The sequence below is a fragment of the Manis pentadactyla genome, chromosome 4 (assembly GCF_030020395.1).
Source record: "Manis pentadactyla isolate mManPen7 chromosome 4, mManPen7.hap1, whole genome shotgun sequence".
Classification (NCBI taxonomy): domain Eukaryota; kingdom Metazoa; phylum Chordata; class Mammalia; order Pholidota; family Manidae; genus Manis; species Manis pentadactyla.
In genome coordinates, this window is record NC_080022.1 from 108,464,452 (window position 1) to 108,490,354 (window position 25,903).

Below are 25,903 nucleotides of genomic sequence, written 5' to 3' on the forward strand. Positions count from 1 at the left end.
AACATCCACGTATGCAGAAGATTTCTCTCAGAACAGGGGGGGTGAGATTCTAAGCCTCACCTCTGTTGATCCCCAATTTCTCACCTGATGGCCCCCCTGTGACTGTGCCTGTCTTAGGTTGTTCCTCCCTTGAGGAATCTTACCCGTCTCTGGCTAACCAGTCATCTTCCGGGGCCATACAGGGAAATGTAAAGTTGGTAAGTGAGAGAGAAGCCTTATTGTTTGAAAAGGTTAGCTTTTTACTTCTTTGCATATTTATTAGGCAACAGAGAATTTAAAAAACAAAAACAATTAAGCACAGGTAATAAAAGCATATGATTTGCCTTTTAGAAAGGCAATCCTGATGGCTGTTTAGACTGAGGGTTGACTGAGCATATAACTGATGTTACCATTATGTGAATTAGCTAGGGTAAAGAATATTATCCACTTATAAAGCACTTTGTCTCCACCTCTGTACACAGTAATTGTGGCAACTCTTGCTATTTGTGAAACCTGAAGCCTTTGCTGTGGGTGTTACCATTTTCTGCTAACAGTAACAGCATCTTAGTTTCACTGTATTAATGCTCAAACCTTTGTCTGCCATGCCACCTCTCACCACAGGAGCCACGCCCCCACAGTATGGGAGGCACAAATTCATTTTCTAAGCTGTGGGCCTACTCTGCAGAGGCTGAAGAAATCCCTAATCTTCAGCCAAGCCTTCCCTCTAATCCTTTACAGATGCTAGGGGATAAAGGAGCATGACTACTGAGGACTGATTCACTTCCTTCTCCTACTGGTCACAACTGAGAATTCCACAGCTGAGCTTTAGAAGGAGCACTCATATATCTTAACACTTCTAGGTTTGAGCTGTGCAAGTGAAGAACATTCACATTACCCCACCTCCCACAGAATAAGTATTTCTCATGTGAGCCCAGTATGAAAGGCTGGACTGGGGTACAATCTCTGAGTACAGGAAATTCACTTCAGAGCCTTCTTCCCCTCAAACAAGACAGCCAGTTTTGATAAAGATTGACTTGATTGATTTTACTCTCCCATTAGTTGTTTTCCTTTTCCATTTCACTAAAACATCATACAGCATCCGTTTTAGCTGTACTTGTACAATACTTGTGAACTTCTACTATATAATTAACTTTACAGGACAACAAAAAAGTGCCATAAATTTGACCTGCCACTGGTTGACAACATTCCATGTTTGCTTCCAAGCCTCCATGTCCATATGGATCAGTACCATGTCATTTTGATGACGGTGCTCTGGAACTTTCTGATATGGCTGTCATGGTGCAGCAATTAGTCTACATCTTTTTAACAGAATGGTGGAAGCTTCCTCTCAGAGAACTTTTAAAATGAAACCAGAGTTGGAAGGTGTGAAGGCAAGGGGAAATGATGTACTTGCAAAGGGAAGTCTGGGGGAATTCTTGTGTTGTTTCTTTCCTTTTGTTCTCTCCATTTTTAATGTAAGCAGTATTTATTAATGTGTAATTTCACTGTGATTTCACCTAGAAAAAGAAAAAGGGCAACAGAATTAGGGAGAGGCATTCATTAAGTAATTTGGACTTTCCTATGTACACAAAGCAGCAGACACTGTAGTCAGCGTCACCATGGAGAGATCTGACCTGAAGTTAAGGCAAGAGTATGCTCTAAATGCTCAAGGCAGAGACTGAAAACCTTATAGGGATTAATTAGTAGCTCAGGCAGCTATAGCCAAATTCATATAAGAAGATTGTTTTTTTAGAGCAGCTTTTCAAGATCCCCTTCTTAAGCTGATAAATGTTGAAGATGGAGACACATTTACAAATCTTCATGCAACATCACTGCCCCCAGACATAACCTTCTTTGGTAACATGTCCCAGAAACAGGCCTCATCAGCTAAGGCAATCATAATCTGATCTTTTAGAGCAACAAAGGTGAGAATTAAGGGGCTTCTTTACAGCTTCATCGAAAATATTTATTTATAATGCACAAAGTACTGTTATGTGAAGGGAAAACACAAAGATGTATAAGATTTAGTCTCTGCCTTCTGGAAATTACCATCTAATTGGAAGGTAAGAAAGTCACTGATGAAACAAAATATAAGGAGGTAGAGAAAGAAAAAAGTCATCATTCGCTGCAGTGGCCAACAAATTCTGATCTTTAAGGAATGCATAGGATTTTAACAAGAGATGAAAGGGTAAGACATCAGTTTATTCATTCATCCATTTGTGGTTATTTAGTTAAGTCTAGGAACATACTGTTCTAAGGACCTCAGAAGATAGGATGAGTAAAGTATGGTTCCTCTTCTTAAAGAGCTTAGCAGCTAATGGGGAGAGGGCAATATGGAAAATGACACACAAATTACTATAGGTACAAAAAGTACTTTGGAAATTCAAAGAAGAGAAAGATGTCTTTTGGAAAATTAAGAAAGGCAGCTTAAAGAAAATACCTGAAGGGTGGATATGATTTTGACAGGTAGAGGGTAGTAATAGGAAAGAACATTCCAAGTGGATGAGACGGAGCGGTAGAGAAGTTCAGGATAAGGAAGCAACAGCTGAAATAGAATACAGGTAGGGGACAGTGATTTAGGTTAGAAAAATAGGGTGGAGCTAGGCTAGAGTCAGAAGGTCTTAAATGGCAGGTTAAGAAGTTTATGATTTAATTGGTAAGTCATTAGGTCTCCAGGTCACTGTGCAGGAAAGGGATATATCTGAGATCTATTTTAGAAAGAATAATCTAGCAGGAGGATAGAGTAGAGGGAAAAGAAATTTGACAGGACCAATTATTATGGAACTCTATTAAGATATGAGGTCATTAGAGAGTAACCAAGAATGGAAGTTTTATGCTAAGGCAAAAGAGTGAAGTAAAATTTCAAGATATAATAAACAGTTCATTCATTCATTCATTCATTCATTCATTCATGTATTCCAGTCACTGCCTGTTTATTGATTGTCTACCAAGGCCAGATACTGTTGCTGTTAGGTGCCAGAGAAAACAGTGAGAATAAGAAAGGCAGAGCCCTTTCTCTTAGGGAGCTTATAGTCTAATAAGGCAGATAGACAAATTACCAAATATCAAAAAAACAAACAAATAATTGCAAATTGTGATAAGCACATTTAAGAAAACAAAAAGCAGGGATTAGCAAAATTGTTTTTTGGCTAAAGGTTAGACAGTAAATTTTTTAGACTTTGCAAGCCATGAGGTTTCCGACAATGTAGCACAAAAACAGACATACACAATACACAAAGGAATGAGCATGGCTGTGTTCCAATAAAACTCTTAGAAAAGCAGGTGGGGGCTGAATTTAGCCTATAGCCCATAGTTTGTTGACTCCTAATAAAGGATTAGGAAGAAGGAGTAGGGCATTATAGGTAAGGGGAAGATGGCAGTCAAGACTTCAGTATTTTCTGTGCTTTCAGATGACTATCACACATCACATACAGATACAGACAGGTGGTTGGGAGTTGAACTCAGAGGATAATTCTGGGATAAAGATATAAATGGGAAGTTACTGCTATAAAGATGGGAAACGGTAAGAAGACATTGAAAGAGAATAGAGAGGTGAAGAGAGTCTAGGACTGAACCTCAGTGAACACCTACAAGGAAACAAAGTTTGTAATGGGTTGACTCTTAGTTCACAAATTCAATTATGCAGGTAATAGCACATTACTTTCTTTAAATCAATTTAATGTTACCCTGAGTCCCTATCCTAATCAGGTTGGTAAGAAATTCAATTTTGTCCTTTTATTACTTCCCCCTCCCCATTCTCTATTATGTGAAGGTGAAGGTCCCTAGCTTTTATCAGGTGCCAAAGCATCAAGATGATTACTCTGACCATTGGTCCATCACTGAAGTACCCCTGACCCAGCAGGCATGGTTCTGTCAACCTGCCAGTTTTCTATATTAGAATCTTTTATGGAGACAAAACCCCTCAACCTAGATCCAGCCTCTCCAAGTCACCCCACTGCCTTCACCCCCTGGGTCCTGCTGCTTCCCCAGGGGACTGATATGGAATGGAGGTGGCCCTCAGTGCCTTTGACCCTGAGTTTCTTCCTGATCTTGGTGAAATCTCACTCGGTTCTCTTTTGTTGACCTCAAGGACATGTGTCCCTCTCCTCTTCTCCATCAGGATACCTGGCTTCTTCTTCTCAGTGGGTTTAGACTTTTATAAAATCCAGGAAATGCATTTGACTTCAGCCTGTGCTGTTTGCTCTGTAAAAATTCCTGAGTCAAGATAATGCTAAGGATATGACCATCAGATTAGAAAAGAGGGAGGAAGGAAAATATAGGTAATGAAACAAATTTGTATCTAAAAATTTACCGTCACCATTTGGTTAGTGAAGAAGTTTTAGATGAAGCTGAAAAACAGATTGGATCTATTTTTAAGAGATAGTGAAATGCCAGGCTAAGGGTTTGGGGCTTCATCCTATAGGAAGTAGACAGTGATGGATCTTTACTTGGAATGTTCTGGAAATAGTATGCAGGATGACTAGAGAGGTAAGCTCTAAGGCTCTGTGACATGGTTCAGGTTTCAGGTTTAAAGAACCTGAAATGGAAAGTTATAGTGAAAATGTGAAGAATCTTTCACATGTCCAGAAAAAGGATCAAAAAGAATTTAGTGTTTGGCTTAATAGGAAAGGATTCTAAAGAATTAAAGGAACAACTCTGAAGTTTATAAGTCCACCCAGTTATAGAAAATGATATGCCTGGCCTTATCTCTCCTACTGATCTCTCTCTAGCTTTTGACAATGTTAACCACCCTTCTCATTCTTGGAACTTTGTCTCCCATTCACCTGTGCTTGGATTGCAGAAGAGCTCCACTTAGGTTTTATAGTTTTCTCAGTTACTTAAACGCAGCATGTCCCAAATCAAATTTGTCATTATCCATTTTGCAAATGGACTCTTCAACTTACATTTCTGTTCAGTTAGAACTAGTCTATTTTTTCTATCAGTCTTCCGGACCAAAAACCTTATCTCTATCTTTAACCCTTTTTCCTTCATTCTCTCTGTACATACATCAAGTCCTGCTGTTCATTCCTTCAAAATGATTCTCATATTCACCACTTTATTTCCATTTCTAGAGCAGACCTTTTTATTACCTCACATATGAATAACTGCAATGGCTTTTTAGTAGGTCTTCCTTGTAACCATCCCAAAATCTCTCCCTGAAACTCCAGTTCATCCTGTTGTCTGGCTGATTTCCTAAAATCAAGTTTTCATCATCTCATTCTCTGCTTAAGTCCATAACATTAAGTCCAAATTCCTTTGCCTTTGCCAAACATTAACTGAATTCTAGTTGCCAAGGCTGTCCATAGGCCCACAGTATAGTGTCTGGCTAACATTGGCTTTTCATGCAAGTTCTTTGCATAAGCAATTATAGAGGATAAGATGTAGAGAGTAGGATGAACCCAGCCATTCATATGTCCCACAATATTCCCAAAATGTTCTTTATCTATAGGCTAACACTGTATTTAACCCAACTTCCAAGATTTTAAAGATGCTGTTTTCTTTTTCTGGAGCCCCTTCCTTCATTTCCTTCATCCTAAGACCCATCTCAAGAGCTACTCTTGCCCCTTTCAACTATGTCAGCCCATACTAATTTTAACTTTTTCTGTACTCACATTGAATTTAAGTTAGCACCATTTAGTTTAACGATCATTTGTTCTAATTGTACCATGCACAGTTTCTCCCCTTGAACTAAGCTTAAAGCTCACTTTAGACAGAGAAAAGACATTAAGTTTACTTAAGTTCTTGCTCATTGATTGATTGACTTAACATTTACTTTAAAATTCACTTTAACAGCTATGGGTATTTAACTCAAAAGACTCTGTTTACTATTTTAAGATGGATTTTGCTGATAACCATATTACTGCATTGAGCTGGAAACCTTTTGGTTTTAAAACAAGTGTTTTGAAATGTTGTACTTTTAATTAATGCAAAGCATGATTGTGGCTTCTTAAAGATTTCCAGCCAGCACAGGGAAGCCATGCACATGATTGTGGCGTTACTATAAAGCCCAACTACCTTTACTTTTTCTTGCATTTCCTCACCTGCTTTAGCTTCTCTGCCAGAATCACTTTTTTTGGGTTTTGGGGGCATAGTTTTTAATAATTAGAATAGCTATTTCCAATGCCATAACTAGGGCAATGAAACCTATCCTAACCTGTTTTGGGACATGGGATTTTCCACCTCTGAATCTCTTGGAAACTCCCTCACAAACCAGAATTGGGTCTTAGAAACACTACAACAGGGGGGTACAAATGTGGCTACAGTTCCAAAAGATACTTCTCAGGCCCCCATAAATATAGATCAAAATAGAGATAGTACAAAAGATCCCTACCATTAAAATACTTAGGAATCTTTGTTCCAAATGAAAATACACTAAATTCAACAATTCTATAAATAGTTCTTTGATGGGTTTTCCATTTATCTGCACAACTTCTGATCTTTTGACTGAGATTTTTCTGAATACAATTTAGGACAGGTCAAATTCAGTGTTTTTCAAAGTATGGTTGCCAGACAACAGTGTCAGCAAGATCTGGGATTTGTTAGGAATTCTTGGGCCCCACCCAAGGCCAACTGAATCAGAAAACTCCAGAGTAGGTCCCAGCAATCTCTGTTTTATGAAGCCCTCCAGGAGATTCTGATGCATGTTAAAGGCTGAAAAGTAGACATGTTTATTCTGTAGATTGGGAAATTAAGGGCCGGTGATTTGACCTAGGACATACAGCTAATTAGTGCTTGTGAATGCATTTATCAATTCATTTTGAGGCCAAATTGCAGATATATGTAATTAATAATTTGTTTAATTCACAATACTTATGAAGCCTGTTCTCAAATGTTCCTTTATAATGTACCTTTGATAAAAGTTTTAAAAGTAATCATCCTATTCTAAATCATCACAAAAGCCTTAAGTCTCACCTTAACGACATGCTTTGCTTCAATCATAAATGTGTGGTGTGCATATACAGTAATATTTTCCAAAGCTCATATGGTAAGGAACTATAAAGTTTTGGATTTCAAGTTGGGCCATTTATAAAATTTCTTTTGGACTATCTTTCCAATTTCCAAAGATATTCTTATGATAAAGTGGGGGTTACATTCTACCAAAGAAATCCCTCAGATTGAAAGTTTATGAGTAATACATATTATTATATTTTTTGCTCCCTCTCATCTTTTTTATTGAGCTATACTAACATATATAATCTATTGATCTAAGCATTCAGTTTAATAGGCTTTAGTAATTGTACACATCCATGTAACCATCACCCAAAACAAGATATAGAACATTTTCATCACCCTAGAAAGTTCATTTGTGCCCCTTTGCAATTCATTCTCACCCTATCTCATCCCCCATAATCACTTTATGTATTTTTATCACTATAGATTCATTTTTCTTAGTTTAGACTTAAAAATAAATAGAATCACAAAGGAAGTACTGATTTATATGACTTGTTTCATTTAACATGCTTTTGAGATTCATGTGGGTATCAGTTTTTCTTTTTTATTGCTGGTTAGTATCGCATTGTATGAATATATCAAAATGTTTATCCTATTTTGTAGTAACAAATATTCTTATCATAAAAGCAATACATACTTACAATAGAAAATTATAAAGGAAACAAATGAGGAAAGAAGTATCCTTAATTAGCACACATAATCACTACTCAGTATCCCCTTTGAACCTTTGTATATATGTTGTACTCATATATATATCATATACATTACAAAAATTTTCCTTTTTGGTTCAAGTTTTACCAGTTAGACCCTGATATTAGTATGTTAAATTGGTACAATTCTTAGTTTTAACTATAGAATATTTTCTAAATTTTTGAAAATACAGAACACACATTAATTGCCAAAAATTCAAATGACACATGGTATACAGAATAAAAATAAATGTTTCTAGTCAGCCCATTGTGCTTGCTTCCGCATAGGGAGCTAGTGTTAACTAAATACAAAATCTTAACCAGTATGCTACTGATAAGGGCCAAGAAGTACTGATTTTATTATTTATAATTTTTTTATTTTTAAAATGTTTTATTAAGGTATGATTGATATACACTCTTATGAAGGTTTCACATGAAAAAACAATGAGTTTACTATATTTACCCATATTATCAAGTCCCCACCCAAACCCCTTTGCATCACTGTCCATCAGTGTAGTAAGATGCCACAGATCCACTGTGTGACTTCTCTGTGCTACACTGTTCTCCCCGTGGTCCCCCACACCATGTGTACTAAACATAATGCCCTCAGTCCCCTTCTCCCTCCCTTCCCACCCACTGTCCCACACCCCTCCCCTTTGGTAACCACTAGTCCCTTCTTGGAGTCTTTGAGTCTGCTGCTAATTTGTTCCTTCAGTTTTGCTACATTGTTATACTCCACAAATGAGGGAAATCATTTGGCATTTGTCTTTCTCCACCTAGCTTATTTCATTGAGCATAATCTCCTCCAGCTCCATCCATGTTGTTGTAAATGGTAGGATTTGTTTCTTTCTTATGGCTGAATAGTATTCCATTGTGTATGTGTACCACCTCTTCTTTATCTATTCATCTACTGATGGACACTTAGGTTGCTTCCATATCTTGGCTATTGTAAAAAGTGCTGCGATAAACATAGGGTTGCATATGTCTTTTTGAATCTGAGATGTATTCTTTGGGTAAATTCCAAGGAGCGGGATTCCTGGGTCAAATGGTAAGTCTATTTTTAGTTTTTTGAGGAACCTCCATATTGCTTTCCACAATGGTTGAACAGACTTACATTCCCACCAGCAGTGTAGGAGGGTTCCCCTTTCTCTGCATCCTCACCAGCATTTGTTGTTCTTAGTTTTTTCGATGCTGGCCATCCTTACTGGTGTGAGGTGATATCTCATTGTGGTTTTAATTTGCATTTCCCTGATGATTAGTGATGAGGAGCATCTTTCATGTGTCTGTTGGCCATATGAATTTCTTCTTTGGTGAACTGTCTCTTCATATCCTCTGCCCATTTTTTAATTGGGTTATTTGCTTTTTGGGTGTTGAGGCGTGTAAGTTCTTTATATATTTTGGATGTTAACCCCTTGTCAGATATGTGATTTACAAATATGTTCTCCCCTACTGTAGGATGCCTTTTTATTCTGTTGATGGTGTCCTTTGTTGTACAGAAACTTTTTAGTTTGATGTAGTCCCATGAGTTCATTTTTGCTTTTGTTTCCCTTGCTCGAGGAGATGCATTCAGGAAGAAGTTGCTCATGCTTATATTCAGGAGATGCTTGCCTATGTTGTCTTCTAAGAGTTTTATGGTTTCATGACTTACATTCAAGTTTTTGATCCATTTTTAGTTTACTTTTGTGTATGGGGTTAAACAATAATCCAGTTTCATTCTCTTACATGTAGCTGTCCAGTTTTGCCAACACCAGCTGTTGAAGAGGCTGTTATTTCCCCATTGTATATCCATGGCTCCTTTATCATATATTAATTGACCATATATGGTTCAGTTTATATCAGGGCTCTCTAGTCTGTTCCATTGGTCTATGGGTCTGTTCTTGTGTCACTACCAAATTGTCTTGATTACTGTGGCTTTGTAGTAGAGCTTGAAGTTGGGGAGCGTAATGCCCCCAGCTTTATTCTTCCTTCTCAGAATTGCTTTGGCTATTTGAGGTCTTTTGTGGTTCTGTATGAATTTTAGAATGATTTTCTCTAGTTCATTGAAGAATGCTGTTGGTATTTTGATAGGAATTGCATTGAATCTATAGATTGCTTTAGGCAGGATGGCCATTTTGACAATATTAATTCTTCCTAACCATGAGCACGGGATGTGTTTCCATTTATTGGTATCTTCTTTAATTTCTCTTAAGAGTGTCTTGTAGTTTTCAGGGTATAGGTCTTTCACTTCCTTGTTTAGGCTTACTCCTAGGTATTTTATTCTTTTTGATGCAACTGTGAATGGAATTGTTTTCCTTATTTCTCTCTCTGCTAGTTTATTGTGAGTGTATAGAAATGGCACAGATTTCTGTGTATTAATTTTGTATCCTGCAACTTTGCTGAATTCAGATACTAGTTCTAGTAGTTTTGGAGTGGATTCTTTAGGGTTTTTTATGTACAATATCATATCATCTGCAAACAGGGACAGTTTAACTTCTTCCTTGCCAATCTGGATGCCTTGTATTTCTTTGTTTTGTCTGATTGCCATGGCTAGGACCTCCAGTACTATGTTGAATAGAAGTGGGGAAAGTGGGCATCCCTGTCTTGTTCTCGATCTCAAAGGAAAAGCTTTCAGCTTCTTGCTGTTAAGTATGATGTTGGCTCTGGGTTTATCATATATGGCCTTTATTATGTTGAGGTACTTGCCCTCTGTACCCATTTTGTTCAGAGTTTTTATCATGAATGGATGTTGAATTTTGTCAAATGCTTTTTCAGCATGTATGGAGATGATCATGTGGTTTTTGTCCTTTTTGTTGATGTAGTGGATGATATTGATGGATTTTCGAATGTTGTACCATCCTTGCATCCCTGGAGTAAATCCTACTTGATCATGATGGATGATCTTTTTTATGTATTTTTGAATTCGGTTTGCTAATATTTTGTTGAGTATTTTTGCGTCTATGTTCATGACGGATATTGGTCTGTAATTTTCTTTTTTTGTGGCATCTTTGCCTGGTTTTGGTATTAGAGTGATGCAGGCCTCATAGAATGAGTTTGGAAGTATTCCCTCTTCTTCTACTCTTTGGAAAACTTTAAAGGGGGATGGGTATTAGGTTTTCACTAAATGTTTGATAAAATTCAGTGGTGAAGCCATTTGGTCCAAGGACTTTGTTCTTAGGTAGTCTTTTGATTACCAGTTCAATTTAATTGCTGGTAATTGGTCTGTTCAGATTTTCTGTTTCTTCCTTGGTCAGCCTTCGAAGGTTGTACTTTTCTAGAAAGTTGTCCATTTCTTCTAGGTTATCCAGTTTGTTAGCATATTTTTCATAGTATTCTCTAATAATTCTTTGTATTTCTGTGGTGTCCGTAGTGATTTTTTCCATTCTCATTTCTGATTCTGTTTATGTGTGTAGACTCTTTTTTTCTTGATAACTCTGGCTAGGGGTTTATCTATTTTGTTTATTTTCTCAAAGAACCAACTCTTGCTTTCATTGATTCTTTCTATTGTTTTATTCTTCTTGATTTTATTTATTTCTGCTCTCATGTTTATTATGTCCCTCCTTCTGCTGACTTTGGGCCTCATTTGTTCTTTTTCTAGTTTCCTTAATTGTGAGTTTAGACTGCTTATACGGGATTGTTCTTTCCTGAGGTAGGCCTCTGTTGCAATATACTTTCCTCTTGGCATAGCCTTCACTGTGTCCCACAGATTTTGCGGTGTTGAATTATTGTTGTCATTTGTCTCCATATATTGCATGATCTCTGTTTTTATTTGGTCATTGATCCATTGGTTATTTAGGAGCATGTTGTGAAGCCTCCGTGTGTTTGTGGGATTTTTCATTTTCTTTGTGTAATTTATTTCTAGTTTCATACCTTTGTGGTCTGAGAAACTGGTTGGTACAATTTCAATCTTTTTTAATTTACTGAGGCTTTTTTTGTGGCCTAGTATATGATCTATTCTTGAAAATGTTCCATGTGCACTTGAGAAGAATGTGCATTCTGCTGCGTTTGGGTGTAGAGTTCTGTAGATGTCTGTTAGGTCCATCTCTTCTATTGTGTTGTTCAGTGCCTCTGTGTCCTTACTTATCTTCTGTCTGATTAATCTGTCCTTCAGAGTGAGTGGAGTGTTGAAGTCTCCTAGAATGAATGCATTGCATTCTATTTCCTCTTTTAAGTCTGTTAGTATTTGTTTCACATATGCAGGTGCTCCTGTGTTGGGCTTGACCCCTTTTTCGTTATGTAATGGCCTTCTTTGTCTCTTGTGACTGTCTTTTTTTGATGTCTATTTTGTCTGGTACAAGTACTGCAACTCCTGCTTTTTTCTCTCTATTAGTTGCATGAAATATCTTTTTCCATCCCTTCACTTTTAGTCTGTGTATGTCTTTGGGTTTAAAGTGAGTCTCTTGTAGGCAGCATATAGATGGGTCTTGTTTTTTTTATCCATACAGTGACTCTGTGTCTTTTGATTGGTGCATTCAGTCCATTTCCATTTAGGGTGATTATCAGTAGATATGTACTTATTGCCATTGCAGGCTTTAGATTTGTGGTTACCAAAGGTTCAAGGTTAACTTCCTTACTGTCTAACAGTCTAACTTAACTCATTTAATATGCTATTACAAATACAATCTAAAGGTTCTTTTCTTTTTCTCCTCCTTTTTTTCCTCCTCCATTCTTTATATATTACGTATCATATTCTGTGCTGTTTGTGTATCCCTTGACTTTGGGGTTAGTTAACTTAATTTTGCATTTGCTTAGTAATTAGCTGTTCTACTTTCTTTATGCGGTTTTATAACCTCTGGTGACAGCTATTAAACCTTAGGAACACTTTCATCTATAGCAGTCCCTCCAAAATACACTGTAGAGATGGTTTGTGGGAGGTAAATTCTCTCAGCTTTTGCTTATCTGGAAATTGTTTAATCCCTCCTTCAAATTTAAATCATAATTTAGCCGGATAAAATAATCTTGGTTCCAGGCCCTTCTGCTTTATTACATTAAATACATCATGCCACTCTCTTCTGGCCTGTAAGGTTTCTGCTGAGAAGTCTTATGTTAGCCTGATGGACTTTCCTTTGTACGTGATCTTATTTCTCTCTCTGACTGCTTTTAATAGTCTGTCCTTATCCTTGATCTTTGCCATTCTAATTACTATATGTCTTGGTGTTGTTTTCCTTGGGTCCCTTGTGTTGGGAGATCTGTGGTTCTCCATTGCCTGAGAGACTATCTCCTCCCCCAGATTGGGGAGTTTTCAGCAACTGCCTCCTCAAAGACACTTTCTATCCCTTTCTCTCTCTCTCTTCATCTGGTATCCCTATAATGCGAATATTGTTCTGCTTGGATTGGTCACACAGTTCTCTCTATATTCTTTCATTCTTAGAGATCCTTTTTTCTCTCTGTTCCTCAGCTTCTTTGTATTTCTCTTCTCTAGTTTCTTTTTCATTTATAATCTCCTCCACCATATCCAACCTGCTTTTAATACCCTCCGTTGTGCTGTTCAATGATTGGATCTCCAACCGGAATTCATTCCTGAGTTCTTGAATATCTTTCCATCCCTCCATGAGCATTTTAATGATGTTCATTTTGAACTCCCTTTCAGGAAGAGTTATGAGGTCCATGTTATTTAAATCTTTCTTGGGAGTTGTATTAATAATTTTACTCTGAATCAGGTTCCTTTGGCGTTTCATATTTGTATATGGTACCCTCTAGTGTCCAGAAACTGTACCCTCTGGAGCTGCTCAGACTCTGAGGCAATGTCAGTGGTCACAGGGGAACGGTATTGGTGCCTGAGGGGAGGAAAGAGCTGTTTTCTGCTTCCCGGTTGCTATGCTTGTCTCCACTGCCTGAACCAGTGGGCCGAGCACACAGGTATAAGCTTTTGTCCCAGAGCAGCTGGATATGGATCCCTGCTTTCCACAAGAGGCTGGAATCTCAGTCTCTCCAGGAATTTTGCCTGTCTCAGCTTTCCAACCCCATAATCATGAGAGTATCATGAAAGCACCATGAAATGTAGGTTTGTGTTCCCAGAGCAGATCCCGGAGTTAGGTATTCAGCAGTCCCAGGCCTCCACTCCCTCCCCCGCTCTGTTTCTCTTCCTCCTGTTGGTGAGCTGGGGTGGGGGAAGGGCTTGGGTCCCGCCAGGCCACAGCTTTGGTACATTACCCCATTCGATGAGGTCTTCTCTTTTCTCCAGGTGTATACAGTCTGGCACAGTCCTCTTTCCTGTTGCTCTCAGGGTTAGTTGTATTAATTATATTTTTGTATTATATGTGGTTTTAGAAGGAAGCCTCTGTCTCACCTCTTACACCACCATCTTTAATCCCTTCCAAAGTACTGATTTTATTATCACATAATTTTTCTTATAAGGTTTATATTTTCTATTTTCAAGTGTTGTTATTTATATACCAATGATCTTTTATTTGAGATTCAATGATATAATACTAAATGATCATGTTAGGACTAGTTCTAGTCTATAGTTTACTATCCACTTTGAGATATTGTTTTAAAATTTTTTCTTTAGGAGTAAGTAGAGTGCTGTATTAAATTTCCTTTGACTGTTGAGTGGTTTACTCCTATCTGTTTTTGGAAGCCTAGATTTTTAAAAAAATTTTCATTAAGGTATTATTGATATACACTCTTACAAAGGTTTCACGTGAAAATACAATGTGGTTACTACATTTACCCATATTATCAAGTCCCCACCCATTCCCCTTTGCAGTCACTGTCCATCAGTGTAGTAAGATGCCACAGATTCACTATTTGCCTTCTCTGTGCTACAGTTTTCCCTGTAACCCCCCACACCATGTGTACTAAACATAATACCCCTCAATCCCATTCTCCCTCCCTAACCACCCACCCTCCCACACTCCTCCTGTTTGGTAACAGCTAGTCCCTTCTTGGAGTCTGAGTCTCCTGCTGTTTTGTTCCTTCAGTTTTGGGAAGCCTAGATATTTATAGCTCTCGCTTTCAGTACATTGATCTTATACTTAGCAAATACATTCTTCAATGGTAAATTATCTTTTCTCCATTTGTACTGACTTGCACTTCTACACCATGCTACCTACATATTGCTATTAAAGTTTAGGGACTACCAGTCAGATGCAAAAATCTTATTAAGGAATAGAGAATAATACAAAGTATTATTTAGTTTGCTACTGAAAAGCACTTTGTTTCTTTAGCTTTTTCCCCAACAGGAAATGTAATGGAAACATAACTTGCAATGACAGTCAAAGATGAGGCCTTGGTTAACATCTTAATTTTCAGTTCTATAGATCTTTGAGTCCTCCCTGTGCTTCAGACACTTAAGACTGCACAGCACAGTGGTGTCCCGGCAGGCAGGCAGTCTGTCAGTAGGGTGAGGCCAGAAACCCTTGCCTTGTTATAGCTCACTATAGAGTCCAAAGTTTAATTTCTTATGACGTTGAAGCTCATATACCTAGAGGCACGCAAAAATGAAGCTGTTGTGAATTTTACGTGGAACTCTATTTTACATTCTTGACTTTAGGGCCAGAACATGCATATTTAGGTGAAATCTCATGTGAAAAGTTCTGTAGCTTACAAAGCCCAAAGCTCTAAGGACTGTCCTCTCTCACCATGGAACTCCTAAGATTTTTGTTTTTAGTGCTTAAGGGAACAATACAATCTTACGTGTTCAGGGCCCCATAAAGTTTTTAAGTTAGTTAAAAATATTATTATAATATTAAAATGACAATATTAGCTAGTATTAAATTTAATGAGCCAAGCACTGTGAAAGTACTTCCTCTAAGTCATCTCATTTAATCGTTCATAAATTTGGGGGCTCATTATGAGTTGGCATTGAAGGCATTTGAATGTCTCCAGGTTTAGGAGTATGGGCTCTGTTCTGGAGAAGAGGTTCAGAAATATTTAAACTGTTGCTGCCTTGATCTCTCACAAAGTCAAGTTAGTGAAATTTAGCATTATTTTAACTGGCAAATGCCCTGTTTTGGGGGTATTCCAGGTAATTGCTGAGGCTGTTTTCCTTCTCATCTGGGGTCTGCATGCCCCTCAAGTCAAGAATTCTTTATTATAAAAGAGGCTGACACCGGATTTCTCCTAGTCAGAGCTCTAGCTCCCTTCCACTCTTTGTGTGCATTCCAAGTTCTATACACAAGGGTGGGGTGACTTACAACTATACAGTGTTTAATAAGACAGGGTACTAACTGAAGTCAGTGAAATTCCCAGCCCTAGTTCTGCAGAGCAGCACTCCCTCACACTCTGGACTCTTGCTCAAAAAAGCTAGGTCTTTTGTTCTAGTGTTTGTCTACCCTCCCCAACCCCAAAATAAGGACTGTAGTCCATCCGAACCTGAAAGAGAATGTGGTAGTGGTAATCAGCAATCAGGTGTCTACATTGCTGAAAAAGCCCATTTTCTATTATCTTCAAAATCTTAATTAACCAGCTGCATTCACGTGGTATTTACGGGACTCTTTCTAAGGTGACTGTTTTGTACCCTCTCTTGATTTCTTTTCTAAAAACGGGCAAATCATTCAGGGGTCCCAAACCTATGCCCTACCCCCAACACGCGAGGGGAGAAACACTTGTCATCTTTTCTAATACTATCAATAGTCGAGGGAGAGGTTGAACGGCACCTTTTAAAAACCGCCGTACCTTACTCCTCTGGTTTATCAACCCTTTCGCCCCTCCCCCTCTGCAGCCCCAGGGCCTTTTAATCGAGGCACCTAACCGGGTAGGGAAAGCGGTGATATTGCAGGCGGGAGGGAGGCGGCGCGCAGCGGTACCTAGCGGCCCTGCCAGGCTGTTCCAGCCTGAGTACGTGGCACACACCCGCGGAGAGAGGGGGAGGGGATTCAGCTTTCTCCTCCCGACGCAGAGCCTCCGGACATCCCGCTCCAGCGAGAGGGAGGATTTTAGAGGGAACTGGTGCGCTTCTGGGGTGAAATCCTAGCAGATGAAGGGGGCCTGGCAGGAGTCAGTATTCATCCCGCTCTGCACTCGGCCCCCCCACCCCCCTGAGCCTAGTTTGGCTTCAGCCCCGAGGCGCGGTGCGGGGATTTGGGGCGAGGCGAGCGCGCTCGCCACTCCGCATGCGCAGAGCGGGGAGCCGGCCTCCGGGACTACCGCTCCCAGAGGAACCTACCGGCGGCCTCGGGCGTCCAGCGGCTGGCGCCATCTTGAAATCTGATCCTTAATCTCCGAGCATTTGCGTCAGCTGCGGGCGGCCGCTAGTGTACTGCGAACCCAGCCTGCGAAAAGGGAGGACGTTGAGGACGCGGCCGGTGCTGGGAGACACAGCTGGAGGAGACCAGGCAGGTTCTGGGCGCGGCCTGCTCCGCTGCCACTCAGCATCCCCCCCAAGGCGTTTCTATACCCGCCCCCTCCCCGAGGGGCGGGGCTGCCTACTCCGGTACCCGGAGCCCGCACGCGAGCGGCAGAGGTGCGCCCCTGCGCAGCGGGGACCCCACTGGGCTGTGCCATGCAAGCCGGAGGCCACCGAAGGAGACGGAGTGCAACCGAGGGCCAGTGAGTGAGCGCCGAGCAGCAGCAGCCTCAGGGAAGCACGGCCACCGCCAGGAGGGAAGATGAAGGAGATTTGCAGGATCTGTGCCCGGGAGCTTTGCGGAAACCAGCGGCGCTGGATCTTCCACACGGCATCCAAGCTCAACCTCCAGGTTCTGCTTTCGCACGTCCTGGGCAAGGATGTCTCCCGCGATGGCAAAGCCGAGTTTGCTTGCAGCAAGTGTGCCTTCATGCTTGATCGGATCTATAGATTCGACACCGTTATTGCTCGGATCGAAGCCCTTTCTATTGAGCGCTTGCAGAAGCTGCTGCTAGAAAAGGACCGCCTCAAGTTCTGCATTGCTAGCATGTATAGGAAGAATAACGATGACTCTGGCGTGGAGATTAAGGCGGGGAATGGGACGGTTGACATTTCCGGCTTACCCGATGTGAGATACTCGGCGTTGCTCCAGGAAGACTTTGCCTATTCAGGGTTTGAGTGTTGGGTAGAAAATGAGGATCAGATTCAGGAGCTACACAGCTGCCATGCTTCGGAAGGCCCTGGAAACCGACCCAGGAGATGCCGTGGCTGTGCAGCTTTGCGGGTTGCTGATTCTGACTATGAAGCCGTTTGTAAGGTGCCTCGAAAGGTGGCTAAAAGTATTTCGTGTGGCCCTTCCACCAGGTGGTCCACTAGCATTTGCACCGAAGAACCAGCATTATCTGAGCTCGGGCCATCGGACTTACCAAGTGCTAAGATAAACCCAGATGGAGAAAGCATGGAGGAAGAGACACCGGGATCCTCTGTGGAATCTTTGGATGCAAGTGTCCAGGCTAGTCCTCCACAGCAAAAGGACGAGGAGACTGAGAGAAGTGCAAAGGAACCTGTAAAATGTGACTGTTGTTCAGATGAACAGGCTTTGCAGCCTATGTGCAACCACAGGCTGGAGCTAGCTCTAAGCATGATTAAAGGCCTAGATTATAAACCCATCCAGAGCCCACGAGGGAGCAAGCTTCCTATTCCAGTGAAATCCAGCCCACCTGGTGCCAGGCCTGGCCATATCGTGACAGATGGAGTTGGTTCCGGGTTCTGTAACAGGTCTTTGAAACCCCTTTACAAGACACCTGTGAGTTATCCCTTGGAGATTTCAGACCTGCAAGAGCTGTGGGATGATCTCTATGAAGATTATTTGCCACTCCGGGTCCAGGTATACAAAATGGCTACCTAGTGCCTTCTGATTCTAGTTAGCTGGCCTCAGGCTTCACATGATTTCTGTCTAGGTGAAGATTAATAATATTATAGACTTGAGAAAATTAATCATTGAGTCCATTTTTGCTGCACCTTTTGCTTGAGTCCCATTTAGTAAATATAATTCACACTCAAGTAATTTTTCACAATCCTACAACATCTATCATCTAACATCTATAATTGGCCTTGCCATTATTATCAAAATTGCAGACCTATTTAAAAAAAAGAAAGATTCCTAATTCACTATTACTCTATAAAAAGGCACTTGATCTTGTTTTTGACACCAGAACTCTTCCCTCTTCCCTTGTCCTCTACTCCACACTTCTTTTTTTGTTTTGTTTTCATTTTTAGATTTGTAGATGCTTTTTCTCATTCTCTAAGGGAGTTAGTTCTCTAGTTGGTTAGTTCTTCGTAAAGTTATTAAGCCTTTGATCCCCAGGTGTACCTCAAACTGATTAGAGCATTGGGTAAAGGTTTGGGGAAACCTATTAATCCACCAAAGTATTGTGACATCTGGGCAATACTTTATAATAAATTAATAGGTCATTTGAGTACTAATGATTTCATAAAAGAGACTTGAGAATTCAGGTGTTGTCATTTAAAATGTTAAGTTGAAAACCGTTCATAGCTCTTGTGTTGACGAGCACTATTAGAAGATGTTTCATGTAAGGATTCATTCATTATTGGGCGAGAGAAGAATTTCATCCATTATACTTTAAATTTCTTAATGACTAAGAAGATGGCAGTTGATCTTAATTTGAGCTATTCATACCTGCCTAATTGATTCATACCAACCCCCTATATACAGGGACCTGACAGATGCTATTTCGTTTCTATGCCAACAGTAAATGGTAGACTCAACTTTGTGAAACATCTGGCACGTTCTACTTGATACAAATTCTTTATTTATTTAGTTAGTTAGTTAGTTTGGCATCATTAATCTACAATTACATGAAGAACATTATGTTTACTAGGCTCCTCCCTTCACCAAGTCCCCCCCACATACCCCTTCACGGTCACTGCCCATCAGCGTAGTAAGATGCTGTAAAATCACTACTTGTCTTCTCTGTGTTGCACAGTTGTTACAAATTCTTTGTGATACATTACAAGGGCGGACAATCTAGAAGATGTTTTTGGAAAGCCTGCTTCCAGTCAACATCTTAGAAACTTAGAGTTCAATAATAAATGAAATTGATAGTCACGTGAAATTTTTGAAAAGTAGTTCTATTGCATATATTTACATCACAGTAAGAACAGCAGAAAATGGGAGAATTGTCAAAATTGCCAGAATGAGTGTATATGCAAGTGTTATGAAAAAGTATGAATATCAAAAAATTTAAGTGTGTTTTCATTTGTACAGAATGTTTAGTATGCCTCATGATTGTGTACTTCTGCTTCTTTTTCTGTCAGTGGAGTTTCACAGCTAACTTTGGGTTTTACAGTGTTCCCTGACCAGACATACTGTTACAAATTAAGCACAGTGTTTTCAAACTAGAAACTAAAAGTAGTTTGGGCAAGTTGATGGGTTAATGATGTATTTTTTTCTGCCCTCAAACGTGGCAAATACTGTAGAAAGGTAAAGACTTAGAAAATTACAGGCAAACAAGAGTTTTTTCTCCACGTTTAATTAAAAATACTCTCTTTTGGTGCCTGGACTCAACAAATTTTGGAATTGATCAGAATTTTAAGATCATCTCATACACCCTTGCAATTTAGAGATATGGAAAGCTTGTGGTTTCAGTAACAGCCCAGAGAGAGCTAAAGATTCCTAACCATTCTCACTCAGCCAAGACCTTTTTATTCTATATATTAAACCACATTGCCTGATGTACATAGAATTAAATAAATAGTTATTTTAAATGAAGAGCCCTTTTTCTATAACCTAAGGATTCCAGGAGGATTCTTTAGGGATTCTGTGAAGAAAATTGTCCTTCTAGTGAGCACATTTAAACCATGATAACTGTATCTTTATGTCAAGTCCTTTTACTTTTTTATATTTGTCCATTAGAAAAATAGACCTTTAAAATAGTGGTGTTTGACCATTCTGCTGTCACCTGGCTTACATTCTTTAGTATTTGTAGGATAAACATCAAGAAGAGGAAGAAACATTCAGCTTGAAGAATCATGGTGTTTAATTACTATGTGATTTTCTCCAGTAATTAAAGATGTGGGGGAATAGATAAATTTGGTTCTAAGTGTTTGTAAATAAAATGTGTATTTTGGACCCTTGATTTGTTAAGTTTGGTTGATTTTTAAGCTCCTTAAAGCCTGTTGGGCTTTATGGCAAAACCAGAGCTAAATGGGACAAAGGCAGACGGGTTTTGTCTGTTTCTCTGAACCAGTGTGGAAAGAATAGAAATACATGTAAGTTATTTTTCTAGTTCTTGTTTTAGTTTGTAGAAAGAAAAAATCATGAAAGAAAAAAATTCCTTCAATTAAATTCTACCCTAAATATGAAGAAAGCTCTTATCCTGAAGAGTGAGATTGTTCTGTAAGGTCATTTTGATTCCTTTGTTTAATGCTCTCCATTTCCCATTCTATGCACTATTAAATATCACCATTAGAATTCCTCCTGATTGCTTTCCTTCTTTTTCTTTCTTTCTTTTCCTTTTTTCCTACATTAAAGAAAAACAGAAACAGTGTAGTTTTCCTGCTTACTAATTTTCTGATACTATGCAAATTCTTTATTTGCCTTCTATAGAATGTGTGCCTGAAGATAAGAAGATCTTTGCTTCAAGCCTTGTAATGCCAGGGTCAGCTCCAGTGTGACAGTGGTAAATCTAGCCCTCTCATAATTTAGCTACATGACCTGTATCAGGCCCTTTGGAAGGTATAAGCATTAGATGTTGATCAAAGATTCGGCTTTTAATTTTATGCTAGTTGATGGTTCTTCTGGTATCTTTTATTAAAATTAGGATAGAAAATTATAGCAGTTTGAAATCTATGACTTGCTACTGTGAGAACTAGGGAAGTGCCAAGAAAAAAGCTATTAACGGAAAGGATCTAAATAACTGCCTTTTAGCCTAAAGGTCTTACATCATGCAACAGAAGGCCTGGAAGCAGTTCTCTTCTCTGAAACTAGGAAGCATTTGTCCTGAGTCAAAAGCAACTTAATTTAAAATTACATTATTCTTACAGTATGATTTTAGTAACTGACACTGTGGAGATTAACACTGATTAAGTAAATCAAGTATTAGGGATTTCAGGCTCTAATAAAGTCTTCATAGGAGTGATTGGCTTATGCATGTGATACTTTACAAGACTTCATTATGAGCTATTGACTCAGTGGGACTTTGCTAAGTGCTCTTTCGGCAGGCTGTCGTTTGAAGCACATTTTTCTGAGATACAAAATGATAAAGTATTATGAATAAAGAAACATCTTCCAGCCTTTAGGTCAATACCTTACATTTATAGAATTAGGGGTTTCCTATAATTATTCATGCCAGGATGGGTTCAGATGAGGTCCAGATTCATTATGTACTTTTCTGTAGCATCCTTTGGCTTTAAAGTTGCTGTTGAAATACCTAAATTAGATATCTGTCTACTTGATCTTATTTAGATTAGAACATTGGCCTGGGAGTCAGGAGACAGGCCTGTTTTTGTTAATCTTGTTCACATATTAAACAAAAACTTTTGGTCCCTGCAATTTTTCAGGCATTATTGTAGGCAATGGGTTTACAGAGATGAGAGAGATACATTACCAATTGAAGTGCATTTGGTTTAATTGAATCCTTTTCCTGATTTCCTGTGTAAGTTGGACAAATTACTTCTCTAAGTTTCCATTTCCTCAAATGTAAGATGGGATTTGACCAGATGTTTACTTTATAAAGTTTCCTTCACAGCTCTCAGATTCTTTGGTTTAAAGTGATTAAATATGACTGCCTTCCCAGCCATTTTAAACTTGAAGCTATTTTCTTAATTCTGCTTGTTACAGTTTAAATTTGAAAAATACCTGACAAGAAAAGTTACTGGAAACATCCAAATCCATCCATTTCTCTTCCCCTCCCTTTATAATCGAAGCCACTGTTACCTTTCACCCACAGAACTGCAGCAGCCTCCTACCTGGGCTCCCTGTTTCTGCACATGCTCCCCAGCAACCCATTCACCACAGAGCAGCTATAGTGTGAGCTTTTTAAAATTTAAGTATGATTGGATTACTTTTCTGTTAAAAACACTGCAGTCCATTCTCATTTCAATGCGAATGACACCCAGCTCCTGTAACCTTGGTGTACAGGAGCTTCGTGTGGCCTGGCGCCTGCCTGCCTTTCTGCTTCATTGTGTATTACTCTCCCCTATGCCCATTATGCTGTAGCCCTGCGCTATCGCGCAAGGCCACTAGCCTTCTGTAGTTATTGAGCATTTGAACTGGGGCTAGTCTGAATTGAGATATGCTGTGAAATATACCCCTAATTTCAAAGACTTAGTATGAAAAGAATGTGAAGTGTTTTGTTAATAATTGTATGTTTATGATACTCTTTTTGATACAATATATTGGATCAAATACAAAGTTTTATTAAAAATAAGTTCACCTGTTTTTTTTTACTTTAGTTAATGAAGTTACTAGAAAACTTAAAGTTATATATATGGCTGACATTATATTTGTATTGGAAAGTGCAAATATTGCCACATAGGCCTTTCTCTCCTGGCTTATACCTACCTGGGTCTTTTCCATTAGCTGCCTCTACCTAGATTGTTCTTCTGTAGATCTTTGCAGGACTGTTTTTTTTTTTGTCATGTGGATCTCCTTTTAGAGGCTGCTCTATAGAGACCTTTCACTGGTCAACCAATTTAGAGTAACTTAACCACTTTATCAGGCTTTATTTACTACTTCACAGCATAGAGAGCCTGTCACTATGATTGTTTGTATATTTCCTTGTTCCTTTGTTATGTAGCTCCCCACTCCAAATCCCACAGTGCTTTGCATATTGTGGTATTTAGCAGATATTTTAAGAATTGATACATATCAGTGGGAGAAGAGAAGAGAGTTTTCTTCTGAAATGATTTACTTCCAGCCAGTTGCTGGCAGGAAGGGATTTAACATAAACTAATCTGTGGAAGGTGGTGATCAGAGTTGGGAAGTGTGAGGGAAAGGGGTTGGATGAGATAGGTGAAGGGGGGAAATCAGTGAGAATGTTTGATACTTTGATCAGGGCTATGGTTACAGAAGTGTATATACATACCATAACCCATCAAGCTGTACACTAAGATTTGTGCATTTTATTGTATGTACCTACCTCAAATAAAAAATTTTTTTAATGCCAAAAACAAAGTGTGAGGGGGGAAAAAAATGAATAACACTTGCTTTTTTTGGTCTTCCTAATGGATTTGTATTTTTCCTAATTGGAGGTGGAGAGAGGAGATGGAATTTAATGCCACAGTGAATTACTAAAGTTATTTTAATACTCTTAGCTCATAGTGAATATTAGGTACAGTTCAATAAGTTTATCCTAGTCTAATTGATCATCCCATATAGAAATAATGAGTCTTTTCTTCTGAATCCTTTTGGTGAATTGATATTCCTATAAAACATACCTCCTTCCCAGACCACTATGGAGTTTTACATTTATTTTTGTTTTACTTTTCATTTTCAAATATCAAATTTACAGAAAAGTCAGGAGAGAAGTACCAAGAACTCCCAGACTGACCAATTGTTAACATTTTGCTGCATTTGCTTTGTCACTCCCACTGTATAGACACATTTTTTTTTTTCTGAACTGTTTGAGAATTGGTTGGAGATATTATGTATCTTTATACTAAATAAGCATGTATTTCCTAAGGACAAGGACATCTCTTACATAACTACAGTACAAAAAAATTTGCCAAATTTAGGAAATTTAATATTGATAAAACACAGTGACTCACATGGACAAGTGCCCATCATAGAGCAAGCACAGCACATGAGAATTGAAACAATTGAGTGTTGCAGAAATATTTCAATTCCCTGCTACTTTGTTTTGCTGATTGACTTAGGACTTTAATCGTTACTATATATAGGGAAAAAATAACAAGGTAATAATATTCTCTAAGGAATCTTTTAAACCTAGATTTAAATCTATAGTCCGGATTAAAAAATCTGCCCATTTTTCAAAGTAATATGAACAGGCATATTATGAGAAAGGTAGTTGAAATATACCTTCTCTGTTATGGATGGTTAAAGTTTGATAAGCATGTCTTTTGAATTCCCTCATTGAAAATAGGATAAAGCGAATATTTGGTCATTATAAGCATTTTCTTTTTTTAATCCTCTGCCTTCTCTTTAAACTCTGAATTATTTGCTTTAACTGAATATGTAGTGCTTGTGTGAGTTCATAGGGAAAGGTAGGGAAGGGAGCTAGGGAGCATTGTAAGACTGGAAGTGAATCAGTACTCTTAATAAGGAATAACACTGTCTTCAGGAATTCATGCCTTTAATCCACGCAGCAGCTCTGGTTTTGTAAGTCTCTGGCAAAAGATGCCAAAGACATTGGAACATAAAATTTATTGTTGGTTATATTGGACTCAGTTTGCTTGTCTTGCTTCTTCCTAGCACATGACTGAAGAGTTACTCAAACAACAAAAGCTGAATTCCAGTGAGGCCGTTATAACCCAACCATCTGTATCTGAGTCCTACTTGGCTGAACTCCAGGAAAAAATCCAGCAAATGGAGGCTACCAACAAGGTATGACCAATACCATGCCTTTGGAGATCACAGGGTTTCCTTGAGGATATGCCTGGCTCAGTGGAGTCTGTTAACCTCTCTAAGTAGGACTTGGGAGATGGATACTGTGTATTCTTGGTGCTCTAGTGAATATTTGACTAAAAGAATGGTCCTTTATCTTTCTCATTAAGATTTTAGCTTAATTTGCTCAGATCAGAATTTCTAGTGCCTTTAAGGCCTGTAATTAAAACTTGAGTGCAATCTGTAACTATATAAGGTGCCAAGACAAGAGGTTTGCACTGTTGATTTTAGCTGAACTTTCCACCCCTTCACCACCCATGAATTTTAAAATCTGATTAGAAAAAATATTCCCCCAGTTTGGGATGTTCAGCTTCTGGCCTGGTACTGCCCTACTCTCCTAGGTAGCAGAAGCTCCTTGGTCTTTATGTAATGTATCCACAGTGACTTGTGTGGACAAGTGCCCATCACAGTGCAAGCACAGTACATGAGAATTGAAGCAATTGAGTGTTGCAGCAGTGTTTTGTATTTCAATTTCATGGTATTTTGTTTTGCTGATTGACTTAGAACTTTAATGGTTACTATATATAGGTAAAAAAATAACAAGGTAATATTCCATAAGGAATCTTTTAAACCTAAGTTTGAGGAAGGACTTAATTCATGGTTGCATTTGAAGTTAAAAGAAGTCATTGACCTACCAAACTGTTTTTCTTTGCTGAATTCAGATTCTTCAAGAAAAACTGAGTGAATTGAGCTGTGAACTAAAGTCTGCTCAGGAGTCATCTCAGAAGCAAGATGGTACAATTCAAAGCCTCAAGGAAACTCTGAATAGCAGGGAAAATGAGGTAAAATATTTGACCATCAAGGACCTGTGAGGAAACAGTTTATTCCATTAAAGTAGGCAAGTATTCTGTTTTGTAGAAGTGGATTGTCATA

General features: G+C 38.8%; 1 protein-coding gene across 21 annotated transcripts in view; it reads left to right on the forward strand.

Annotated features, from left to right (window-relative positions):
• The window catches only part of PDE4DIP (myomegalin), a 245,740-nt gene that overhangs the window by 132,993 nt on the left and 86,844 nt on the right, over positions 1-25,903 (forward strand). For 11 of the 21 annotated variants that reach the window (XM_057500614.1, XM_057500618.1, XM_057500610.1 and 8 more), the window contains 2 exons: positions 24,839-24,970; positions 25,693-25,812. In XM_057500614.1, the coding sequence (XP_057356597.1) occupies positions 24,839-24,970; positions 25,693-25,812 (252 nt within the window). Of the gene's footprint in view, positions 1-16,614; positions 18,272-24,838; positions 24,971-25,692; positions 25,813-25,903 lie in introns of those variants that run through there. The other 10 variants (XM_057500604.1, XM_057500606.1, XM_057500612.1 and 7 more) reach the window with 1 other exon arrangement.